The sequence below is a fragment of the Phaethon aethereus genome (genome assembly GCF_964289735.1).
Source record: "Phaethon aethereus genome assembly, chromosome: 1".
Classification (NCBI taxonomy): domain Eukaryota; kingdom Metazoa; phylum Chordata; class Aves; order Phaethontiformes; family Phaethontidae; genus Phaethon; species Phaethon aethereus.
In genome coordinates, this window is record NC_138575.1 from 204,511,876 (window position 1) to 204,523,888 (window position 12,013).

General features: G+C 40.8%; 1 protein-coding gene across 1 annotated transcript in view; it reads right to left on the reverse strand.

The window, feature by feature from the left end:
* ATM (ATM serine/threonine kinase) overlaps positions 1 to 11,129 on the reverse strand; it is an 82,197-nt gene extending 71,068 nt beyond the window's left edge. Inside the window, exons 1-5 of the mRNA XM_082004907.1 lie at positions 10,826 to 11,129; positions 10,626 to 10,738; positions 9,239 to 9,384; positions 8,669 to 8,833; positions 213 to 378 (exon numbers count right to left, since the gene is read on the reverse strand). Coding sequence (XP_081861033.1) covers positions 213 to 378; positions 8,669 to 8,833; positions 9,239 to 9,384; positions 10,626 to 10,738; positions 10,826 to 10,897 — 662 coding nt within the window. The 5' untranslated portion in view covers positions 10,898 to 11,129. The remainder of the gene's footprint in view (positions 1 to 212; positions 379 to 8,668; positions 8,834 to 9,238; positions 9,385 to 10,625; positions 10,739 to 10,825) is intronic.
* Positions 11,130 to 12,013: the final 884 nt, after the last annotated feature.

The window sequence follows — 12,013 nt, forward strand, 5'->3', positions numbered from 1 at the left end:
CTAGCAAGTAAGTATAGTCAGAATATTATTTGCCTAACAACTGCAGGGGTTATTAGCATTTTAAAGAATTTAATAAATTGGTGTTTAAAGACAGAACAAAATATGTCTAAAGAAGTATCACCTGCTATGACTCCAGTCTAATCCCACATACTTAAAATGAGTTACTCTCTATAAGTAGGTATTAGCATACAAAAAGAGCACTTGCAACATACCTCGCACACTGCATTGCTTTTGAAAAGAAGATAAACATATCAGAACTCAATCCATCAGTTTGGAAGCAGTACCCCCTTGTAAGTGTGTGAATTATCCTAGCCACCAAGACTCTATTAATCTTCCCAGAAGGTCTGAGGTATAATTGGCTGTACAGGATCAGCAACTCTGCAAACATATTAAAAAATAAGTAGGTATCATATAGTGTATATATGTTTTAAATATAAATATATAAATGTACATATTACAGAGAAATACATAAAAATGCATGAAGCAAAATATTGCATTAAATATACAGAACCACGATTCTGAATTCAGCTGCATGTCATTATTCGCAAAAGTTAACCGGGGAAAAAGAATAAAACATGTGGTCTTGTCTACACTGGAAGGAAAGTTATATTCACTCTGAGCTCAATCTGCTTTGTGTTACACTGAGAAAGTGGCTACGGCCACATGAACAACTTTCACAACTTCTTCCACACTCAACTTGTACTCTACATTGCCTGCTCAGCACAGTGGGCTCCATTTGTTGCAGAGTACGCAATAAAAATACTTAGAAACAAGTCACAGCCTCACATACGTTAAAGAATTTGGTGCAGCAGGAACAGGTAAACAGATCAGAAAGGTGTTACTGAGGCTTCCCGTATTTCAGTTACATACAGTTCAGCTAGTTCACTACAGTTCACAGACCAACACATCCATGCTTTGCACTCATTTACAAGTTTTCTGAAGGGAAGGCCCCTTTCTCAGATTTTTGCATTCTTATCTCAAGGTGCATTTAGGAATCATCACATTGTCCTTTCATCAGCCTCATACGAACCATGGTAGCACATTATTGATCCAACCATCACCATCAGTTTAATACAACACATACAAAAGCCTTGCTGCTATTTCATTTATGCCACCTACAAGTGACGTGATACTGTCCCTCACTCCACCAGTGGACAATATCCAAAGAACAAAGACAAAGAATCACAGCAGGAAGAAATACTGATTCAGTCCTATGACCTTGGCAGCTATTCTGGGACAACGCTTTGAATGAATGGACATCTACGCCTCAGGCCTCCTTTTCTCTAAGGAAAAATATAGGTAGAATGATCTGCTGGGAATCCCAACCACTATGACTACTTTGCTCACAGTCAACCAGACATGAGCTCAGAGCAGCTGTATCATATAGTCCTTGGGATGCAGAACGACCAGTTACTGTACTTTTACTCTGTAGAGTGACTATGACCTAGTCTGACAACCCTCAATTCTACTGGTCAGTAGCTCATTAGTTTGAGGTGAGTAACCTCTCCACAGTCAGTCAGGATTAAGGCCTCTGAGGCACTCTCTCAGAATTGCTTCCTTCAAATACTCTGCATGTGTGACATTGATGGCATCACCCAGGCCCTTGAGCTCTGGATTCCTGTATTGTGGAAAAGACAGCTTGGGACAACCGTAAATGAATAAATTGCAATGCTGCTGCTTCATTATTGTGTGGGCCTGTGTAGATTTATGGACATCTTAGACTCCAGCCGGACTCATAATGCCACCTTCACCAAGTCTTTCATAACTCTGGCCTCAGATTCAATAGAGATACCAGCACCTTCTTTCCAAGCAGGCATAGGGTCACTTGCAGAACTCCGGTGACTCCCTGAATCATGGGCATCAGAAACATATTACTGAGTCACAAAGCTTTAACCTGGTGCCAAAAGTGCCCAAGCCTGGTTTAACTGTGTCCCTTTTGCAGAAAGACTGGAAGTGGAATGTGCATCAGTGACCTCCCAAAACCCTCAGAACAGTGGGCCCTACACAACTGCAAATGCACTGCAGCCCAGGGCCACAACAGCCTACAGCCACTGCTCCCTATCCCTGCAGGGGATTCTTATACTGGGACCTCCCCAGGTTGGGAAACCACTCCTGCTCACACCTGCACAGCACTTACTGGATGAACTCTTTTCACACCTACTCTCCATGCTCTTTGCTGACCTCCCCTCAAAAAATACACCTGCAAGAAAAGCACATGGCTTTACACAAAGCCTAGAATCTGAATGAGAGCAAAACCTGCAGTAGAACAAGCACACGAACAAAAAGCATTCAAAAAATAAGAAAACTTGATCCCACACCAGTTGATCTCTTCTCATAGGCTCAAGCAGGGGACTGGACTAGAAATCTCCTAAGATTCTTTCCAATATGAATTATTCTCCAATTTCCTGAGAGAGCCAATACAACTATAATATATACAGAGATGAACAGGGAACAAGGGAAATATTTCATATGATTTTTTCAAACTAGGGTCTGAACATAGGAAAAGTATAGCATCCAGCAATATGATCCTTCTCCTGACGGCCAACAGGGTCTACTGGAAACTAACACCTGGTTGACCCGGCTGAACTAAAAGAGCAGACACAACGCTTCTTTTCTCCCATGGAGAAATAAAGGCCCCAGAAGTCATAATGGTCTCCAAACCCTGCTGTCTTGCCTTATCCTCTATGCTCCATTTAGACACCTGAATAGAGACTTTGTGGACCAGGCACAAGTTGTTGGAAGAGTTGAAAATCCCTTCCCTGCTTGACTGAGCTTCCTCTTTTTTCTGTAAGTCCAACTGCCTGCACACCAGTCACTACTTAAGAGCATGCCCTAGTATATTTTCATGCTGGAACTGCTACTGTTGCCACCCCTCCAGCGCTTCATGTTCCCAAGCCTCTGTCAAGTGTCATCTAAGTGAGCCAAGACCTGCTATCAGTCCTGCTTAAAAAGCCTCGTGATCCTCTCAAACACAGCTTTCATGCTGTCCTCCATTTACATCATTTTTTCCCTCCAACACCTGCCTAACTGTGCTTTATCTGGCAAAAGTTACATCCCTACACCTGCACAGCAGCACATCTAAGGTCAAAGTGTGGACTCTCCAACATTCACCTCATTACTCAAGTTATACCAGCTCAGCAGGCCATGGCACTTTCTGCCCCATGCTCTACACCTCCCTAACACTCGCTCATTTAATGGTACATAGTGGGAGCATACTGGCATCATAAATTACATCCTTTGCAACAGTCTCCAGACTCAAGGCTTGGTGATAATAGAAGATACAGCACATCCAGTCAAACCCATGTTCATCTGTCCACAGTTTCATAATTTTGTTTCTGAAGTGAAATCCATTACCAGACTCAATTATTTATGGTGTACCGCATCTCCACAAAATATTTTTTTTGAGATCTACTACAGTGCTTTTAGCAGCGGCATATGCTACTGGGCAAGCCTCCAGCCAGCTCGCAGTCATTTCTTTAAAATAGCGAAGACATACTGATACCCCCTACTAGCCTACACAAAGGTCCAATGTAGTCTACTTACCACACATTTCCAGTCTGGTAGTGTAAATGACAGCTTTCACACTTTCAATACCTTTTGTGGTTTAGCTTTTTTCACTAATGAACAAATTAAAATACCTTTATTCCTTGTAGAATAGCATCTTTAGACAAATCCCTCCTCAGCCTCTTGCCCAGAGATAGGTAGAATGTCATCTTAGATGTTTCATGAATCCATCAAGTTTTAAACAGGTCCACTCTACATGCCCAGCCCAGGACTTTGCTGACTGTAACAACTCGAGTAGTTTGGTCTGATTTATAGTTGTTGATTTGTTCTTTGGTGGCTCGCTCTTCCTTTTGGGATGTAGCTAATGACGTGTCACACCCATACACTGAGGATTTTTTCAAATCCTGTGTGATGTTTTTCCACAAGGCACCTATCCAAATAGGCCTCTCTTACCTCTGCCAATTCCCGTTTCCATTGTGTAAGCCAGTCTCAGAGGGCTGGTCAGTAAAATCTGCACTGTTTCCTCTGTAATGCTGCATTAATGTCCAGTCTTGGACTTCTGTATATTGACTTGGCTGTCCTTCACCTTCATCAACTTCTATCACCTGTTGGTCAGGATTCCATATGACAGCTTTCCATCTTTGCCAATGGCCAACAATTAGGCAAGAACCATTAGAGAATGGGGCATATTACTAATTTTTTGAAAGCCTGTCATATTGCAGGGCTTCTTGAGCATGTGGTAATATCTTGGAGTGCCACCCCAAAAGCCACAATGTTTGGACCAATCCATCAACTCCTCCAGTAGGCCAGAGCATCCCTCTTTCCCCTTATGAGTCCATTTATTCCAGGTCACACGTGCTGTGTGGAAAGTCAAAGCCGTTTCTCCTTTCAGCAATCAGTGAAGTATCAGCAAGTGAGAAGCCAGCAGCATTTCTGATTCCATTGCCACTACTTCAAATGCTGCCCAAATTCCTTCATAGATGGCCAATATTTCTTCCTCTGACAGGGATAATTGGTAGTCTATAGTTGTATCTTATAGTTGCTCAGGTTGTCACTCAAGTGAGGCCATTTTCCTGGTGGCTTGGTACAGCGGGTTCGTGAGCGGACTGTATCCAGGATGTGCATGTGCCAAAGTCCCAAGAAAAACTTGTGCTTACTTTTTATTTATCTGTGGTGCCATTGTTGTGATGCTGTAAATCACGTCAGCAGGAATGCAACAGCACCCATCTTGCCATTTGACACCAAGAAACTATATCTTGCACAAGTCTTTTCACCTTCTCTTTTTTGAGTGCAAATCTTGCATTTAGTAAAATCTCTTCGCTTTTGTTATACACCTCATGGGCAGTGTTTCCCCATACTACAATGTCATCAATATACTGTAAGTGGTCTGGGCACTGCCCTCTTCCAAAACTTTTTGTACAATGTCCATGACAGATGGGCTATGCTTCCATCCTTTTGGCAGAAGGTTATAGACATACTGTGCTCCTCTCCAGGTAAAGACAAACTGTGGTTTACACTCAGGGGCCAGGGGCCAGAAAAAATGCATCAGCTGTGTCAGTGGTCATATGGGCAGCACTCTTTGCTTTGAGTTCCAACTGTACTTCCAATATACCTGGTACTGCAGTGTTCAAGGGTGATCTTACCTCATTCAGATATCAATTACCTCTGATTAATCTCCAATCCCCATTAGATTTTCACATGAGCCTGATGGCATTGTCAAACAGTGAATGGGTTTGAGCAACTACCCCTGAACTTTCCAGTCCTGTGATAAGACCATGCACAGGACTGAGTAAATTTCTGTCGGTCCAGCTGCCACCAGCGCACTGAGTTGCAACCAGCACCAACCGAGGTGAAGTCTGCTGCAGCCCTGACTCCTCCTCCTTCTGAGAGGATCAGGCAGTTGAGTAAAGAGGTGTCCTCATTTGTTACTATAGTGGCAATACCAAATGCCCACTAATGTCCTCACAGGTCCCTAAAATATCTATTCATTAAAAAGCCAATGTCAAAGATACAAGAGGCATATGGTCTCACCATCAATTCACAGGGCTTCCAGTTTCCTTTAGTAAGACTTAGTTCAGCTTCTACTACATACAGCTTCCACTGGCCTCACGTGACTCCTCTGATGATCACAGAATCATTAAGGTTGGAAAAGACCTTTAAGATTACCAAGTCCAACCATCAACCCAACACCACCATGCCCCCTAAACCATGTCCTGAAGTGCCACATCCACATGTTTTTTGAACACTTCCAGAGATGGTGACTCCACCACCTCCCTGGGCAGCCTGTTCCAATGCCTGACCACTCTTTCCGTAAAGAAATTTTTCCTAATATCTAGTCTAAACCTCCCCTGGTGCAACTTGAGGCCATTTCCTCTCGTCCTGTCACTAGTTACTTGGGAGAAGAGACCAACACCCTTGTCGCCACAACCCCCTTTCAGGTAGTTGTAGAGAGCAATAAGGTCTCCCCTCAGCCTCCTCTTCTCCGGACTGAACAACCCCAGCTCCCTCAGCTGCTCCTTGTAAGACTTGTGCTCCAGACCCCTCACCAGTTTCGTTGCCCTTCTCTGGACACATGCTAGCACCTCAACATCCTTCTTGTAGTGAAGGGCCCAAAACTGAACACAGTATTCAAGGTGTGGCCTCACTAGTGCTGAGTACAGGGGCACAATCACTTTCCTACTCCTGCTGGCCACACTGTTTCTGATACAGGCCAGGATGCTGTTGGCCCTACAGGCCTGGGCACACTGCTAGCTCATGTTCAGCTGGCTGTCAACCAGCAGCCCCAGGTCCTCTTCTGCTGGGCAGCTCTCCAGCCACTCTTCCCCAAGCCTGTAGCATTGCATGGGGTTGTTGTGGCTGAAGTGCAGGACCCGGCACTTGGCCTTATTAAACCTCATACAGTTGATCTTGGACCATTGATCCAGCCTGTCCAGATCCCTCTGCAGAGCCCTCCCACCCTCCAGCAGATCAATACTCCCACACAATTTGGTGTCGTCTGCAAACTTGCTGAGGGAGCACTCGATCCCCTCATCCAGATCATCAATAAAGATATTGAAGACTGGCCCCAGAACCGAGCCCTGGGGAACACCACTTGTGACCAGCCACCAACTGGATTTAACTCCATTCACCACGACTCTCTGAGCTCAGCCATCCAGCCAGTTCTTTACCCAGCGAAGAGCACACTGAGTAAAGAACTCAGCAGCTGGTATATACCAATATGACAGCTCCTCATAATTTTTAAGAGTACAACTATCAACATTCAGTAGCTCAGAACTTCTGGCAGATAAGTATGCCTTGTGAAGTTGGCATTTGCTTTTCAAATCTAACTGCTTTGGGGCAACTGCTGGAATCCGTGTTCCTACTTTCAACTCTTGCACTACATCACTCATTTTGTAAATAGAAATCAGATTTCTTCATTGTACTCCAAGAATTATAAACAAGCATTAAGGTGGAATCGCTAAAAAAGGTTATGATAACCTTTACATAGCTCATATATCCCTTCTTTAATAAAAGCAACTTGTTTTATTTAACGGATTTAAGTCTGATTTCCTCTAGATTTATGGCCTTCAGTCCTGTCTCACTTCAGTAATTAAATTCTACTGTACCCCTTATGATCTAATGTCAAAATTTCTTCTGTCACACTTCCAGCTTCCATCCATACTCAAACAGACTTGGCTAACTTCCACGTTCTTAAACTACCTAACTGCCACACAGCAATTTCCATAGGCTCCTCATGCAACCTATACGTACCCTTCCAGTGACACTCAGCCTCAGTTTCCCTTCTCTGCCTTCTTTCATATCTGTCTTCAACCTCCCTGGCTTCTTGTCCCACTCCCTACCCACCTGCCCTCAGTTCTACCCAAGTACCCAGTTCTTAGTTGCCTTTCCTGTGTATTGCTTGAATTCCAGCTTCCAGCCTCCCTATCTGATCAGACCCTGCCTTCACATTCTGCTCCAACGTGCAGGCTGACAGCCCTTTGACTTCTACCCCCCTCGCTGGCTCCTAATCTCAGGCAGCTTTCCCATACAGTTCCAGCTTTCTCGTCAATCTTCAACTTTCAGTTCTATCTTCATGGCCAAATGGCACCAAGTTTTTTAACGTCTGAAATCTCAGGCTCTCTAATTACCCAATCACATCTCCCATCCTGAATGGTTCCATTTTAGCCACTTTGCTTTGCCAGCCTTCGGCAGGTATTTTTGCCTCCCCTTTCACTCCCAGTATCACCAGACCCTCTTCTGAGTTCTTTGCGGGTTTATTTCCATTCTGTAGTTAAGAAAATCTCTTCAAGCTACAGAGTATTTTCTCATAAAATGCTTTTCAGAAATCAAAACTCTGACTTCAAAGCACTACACTATGCAAATAAAGATAGTATTTCTACACTTTCTCCGTAATTGCCCATGCAACATTCAATAAACTAGACTGTAAAACTTCCAACAACCTTTTTTCCAAATTACTGTTCTACTACATCAGCAAATGGAAACAGAGGAGTTGAGAGCTTATTACATGTCAGATGATTCAAAATACATAAACGTTCTTCTCTATGCTAAGTAAGTTAACTGTCTTGGAGTCAAATCCAATCCTCTTTAAAATCATGTTTGCATTTCCACTCTGTTCAGGTTGCATGCTGTATCATTACCCAACTTATTAATCTGTTTCTGTCTATTTAAATCTTAAGATTCCTAGTTTTTTCTTTATATGCAGTATGTGCATATAAAAACAGTGACTCAATGTTTTTTTAGGACTTTCATAAGCCAACAAAGCCCAGATAGTAAAATCTAATAGTAATACATTAACTATATCAAGACTATACCAACCAATACCTAATAACTTGCTAACAACTACACTCCAACTATTTCCAGCGCACACATTCCATGGATGTTGTACATGTTGAACCCTGTGGAGACCATGCATATGTAACCCGATTATATATAAATACATACGTTTCAGCAAGCAATAGACAAACAGCATGAAGAAAAAAATAAATTCGTAATCTTTGCTGCTTTATTTCAACTGTAAGCCTTCAAGGTTGACACTATTTTACTTCATGTTTTGTGTAGCACCTCACACAACAGGGCATCAAACAAATTAAAATGCACCTATATTAAAATACACCATGCTTCTATAATAGGAAAAGATGTTTGTAAGTAGGCTTAGAAATGTTACCTGACCACTGCTGCTGGGATATCTCACACCAGTATTTCCTTACTGAGAGGATATCTTTTAGAAGTATACTACTACAGTCAGATCCATAAGCAGCACAACTTGTTGCATCTCTTATAATTTCCATGACGTAAATCAGAAGTTCCTGACATTTCAGTCTGGGTCCTCCTACATGAATAAACAGCATCAGACTGTAATTAACCCAAAGTGTGCCAAATAAATCTGGAATTAATAGTTTGTAAATGTTTACTTAAAAATAAAAACACACTTACAGTTCAGAAACAGTTGTTAGAAATCATCTTCTTAAACAAACCATTTCCAAGAATGAAATTACTTATGAGAGCATACATCAGTTATATACACATTACATAATTAGGAAAAGGCACTGTGAACATCAACAAGGACAGAGAAGGAGCACAAATGATTGATTCACATGAAGATATTTAAATTGTAAACACCTGGGAGTGAGCAAGATGAAGCCTACCTTGCTATGTTACTTCAGAGTAAAAATTGAAAGCTGAAAACATAGCAACAAAACAAAACAGTAGTTCAATATAAATATATATTACTGACTTTTATTAGCACATCTGATGAAATATTTGACCAAACTTCCAACTTCTTGTATCTTTTTCTGTCTGGTAGTTTGGGTTGAAGCAGATGCATTTGGTTTTGTCAGCTGCAGGTTTTTCAGCTCTTTCTGGAAAGATTTCTGCAAGACACTTCAAGAATAAAAGAGATTTAATCAAGGATCTGCACATTTATGACTAAAGTAAAACAGGTAAATATTTTTTTAGCCTAGAATATCAGTGCTTGTTCTTTTCACAATTCTGATTATCCAAGACTATAAACAACTGAAATATATTAGTCTAAGGTTGATGGAAATATTCCATAAAAGGAGCTGTAAATTTTAAAGATAATCCAGATGCAACTTGAATAGGAACAAAACTTTCCTTTAAAATTTGCATAATGATAAACATACAATCTATAATTAGGAAAAAAAGCAATGCTAAGTCATTTTATTTATGCTGCAACACTACACAGAAAAATAATATGTACTCTTCATTGTTTTTATTGGTGAAAGCCTTCAAGTCCTATTTTGCCATCATTTAAAATTAGCGTATAGATTAGGTGTTAGATCTAAGAATAGATTCAACTTTTCCCTGGCTTTGTCTCTGGCAATTACTGTAGATCTTCTGGCCTACTATTTGTATTCAATTTAGAGTCTCCATTTTTTTACTCCTCCTATGTATCTCTAATACATTATTGGCCATCTCAAAAGCAACATACAAAACTTATCAAATACTTCTTATGATATTTTGGAAACAGCTATGAAACAAGAACTATTCCAATGCTGTCCAATTAATAAACATAATGGAAAGCTGACCAGACTCCAGCCTATGAAAACTAATACTTCAGATGCACTTTTAACATGAAATTTAACGCTGGTCCCACCTGCTCTAAGAACTTATCACACTCACACTCAATCTTGTAGTACACCTAAAGCAGACTGTATCAAAGATGTGCCTCTACAAACCTCAGCACAGCTTCTTTAATTCACAAGCCACAGTCCTTCTATTGTGTCTTGAAGAACTCAGTAACACAAAAAATTCTAATGAGCTATCTATAATCCACATATGAACTATATGTTGAAAATCAGATGCAGAGGATAGTTTTCAATAAAAGAAAGTAACTACTACTTTTGCAAGGAAAAACGATGACCCAATTAATGATCAGTTCCCTAGCAGTTAAGTTTTCTGCATGTGGTAAGTGTTGCACTTTTGGCTATTTTAAATTTACTTCCTAATATGACTAATATAAGTCATTTCTTGTTTACAAGCTGACAAGAAGTCTAAATCAATCTGTAGAAAGATAAGCATTAAAATAGGGCCGGTAAACAAACGTATGTTGTCCCATGGAAGAATATTGTGACCATTCACAAAGGAAAAAAAAAAAAACCTACGTAAATACAGCATCCCAGTTGAGTTGCTTTCCTTGTTTCGAATCAGAATTCCGGTCCAGCTGAAGAACTGTTTCAGAATCACGGAGAAGTCGTTTGAAATTCTCAACTTCCTTCTGAAAATATATTCCAAGAATAAGAATTATTAATTATTCCCTTCATTGCTAATTGAGGTACATACACACCGAAAGAAAACTTGTTACCCTTCGTTCCACAGCTTTCTCATTTTCAAGGCGACGACAACAAATGAGCAGATCATGTAATGCAAGACTCATGGTTCAGTTTAACAGAAGAGTCATTTATATCTGCAAACAGAAAAAAAGGAGAAAACAGTAATCATTTTATTTAACAGAGCCAAATCACCCAGTCAAAAATTGGGAATGCAATACATTGAAAATCCAGTATCAAACACAACCACAGTGTTATTTCACTGAAAAGCTCATTCATGTCTGGGTTAGTCTTATTGGTCACAAGACTGAAGCAAAGCCTCACATCAAGAACATAATCTATTCCCACAGGCAACAGTTGTAAAGAATAACAGCAGAAAACCACTTCACATGACTTTGACTTCCTCCCTTTTTATGAGGGATAACAGAGTAGAGTTAATGGTCAGAAAATATGGAGCAAAGTTGTAAGACTGAAATGACACAATGGTGAAAACATTCAGGCAAACAGCACTAACTTTGAGTAGGCAGCTGTTACCAGTAGCTGTCTTAACCTGATGCTGCCAAGAGAAGCGAGCACTTTTAAAACTCTCTTCCTCTCTCACATCCTACATTTTCATAGGTATGCACTATCATACTGACAAATCCCTCAGGACTCAACATGCCTGAATATCAATCACAAGAGGAAACAACTTTTTCTTTCTGTGACCACTTAAAATTATGCCTCATCTCTTCAAGAGAGGTTGGAATTAGCTAGACCTTGCATTTCTATTTCACACAAAGTTCTGCTGATGCAGGTCATGACAACGGCATAGTATACAACTTCCATGCTTCTCCTTTTATGCCTTTAAAGCAGACCCAAGAGAAACTCTGTCTGAAAAAGACAGATAGGACTGGTTGGAAGTAAGTCCAAGCACATGCTGCTGAGACTGCAATAAGTAACTAAGAACGGGCATTCATGATGCATAGCACTGCATCCTGAGCACTTAAGTGAGAACATAAAAATATCCATTTAGACAAGTGAAACTTTAAATATCTACTGTCCTAGAGCATATTTATTTCCTTTGGCTTCAATCAAGATCAGGCTGGGACTAAGTGATCAGAGATATGGTGACTGACAGGTGTGTACAAAAAGGAAAATGTTGTAAGCATGAAGGCTGGCTGTACTGTAAACCTAACTCATTTAAATGATGAGGTGTTCCTTTACCAATTTGCAGCTTTTGCTGA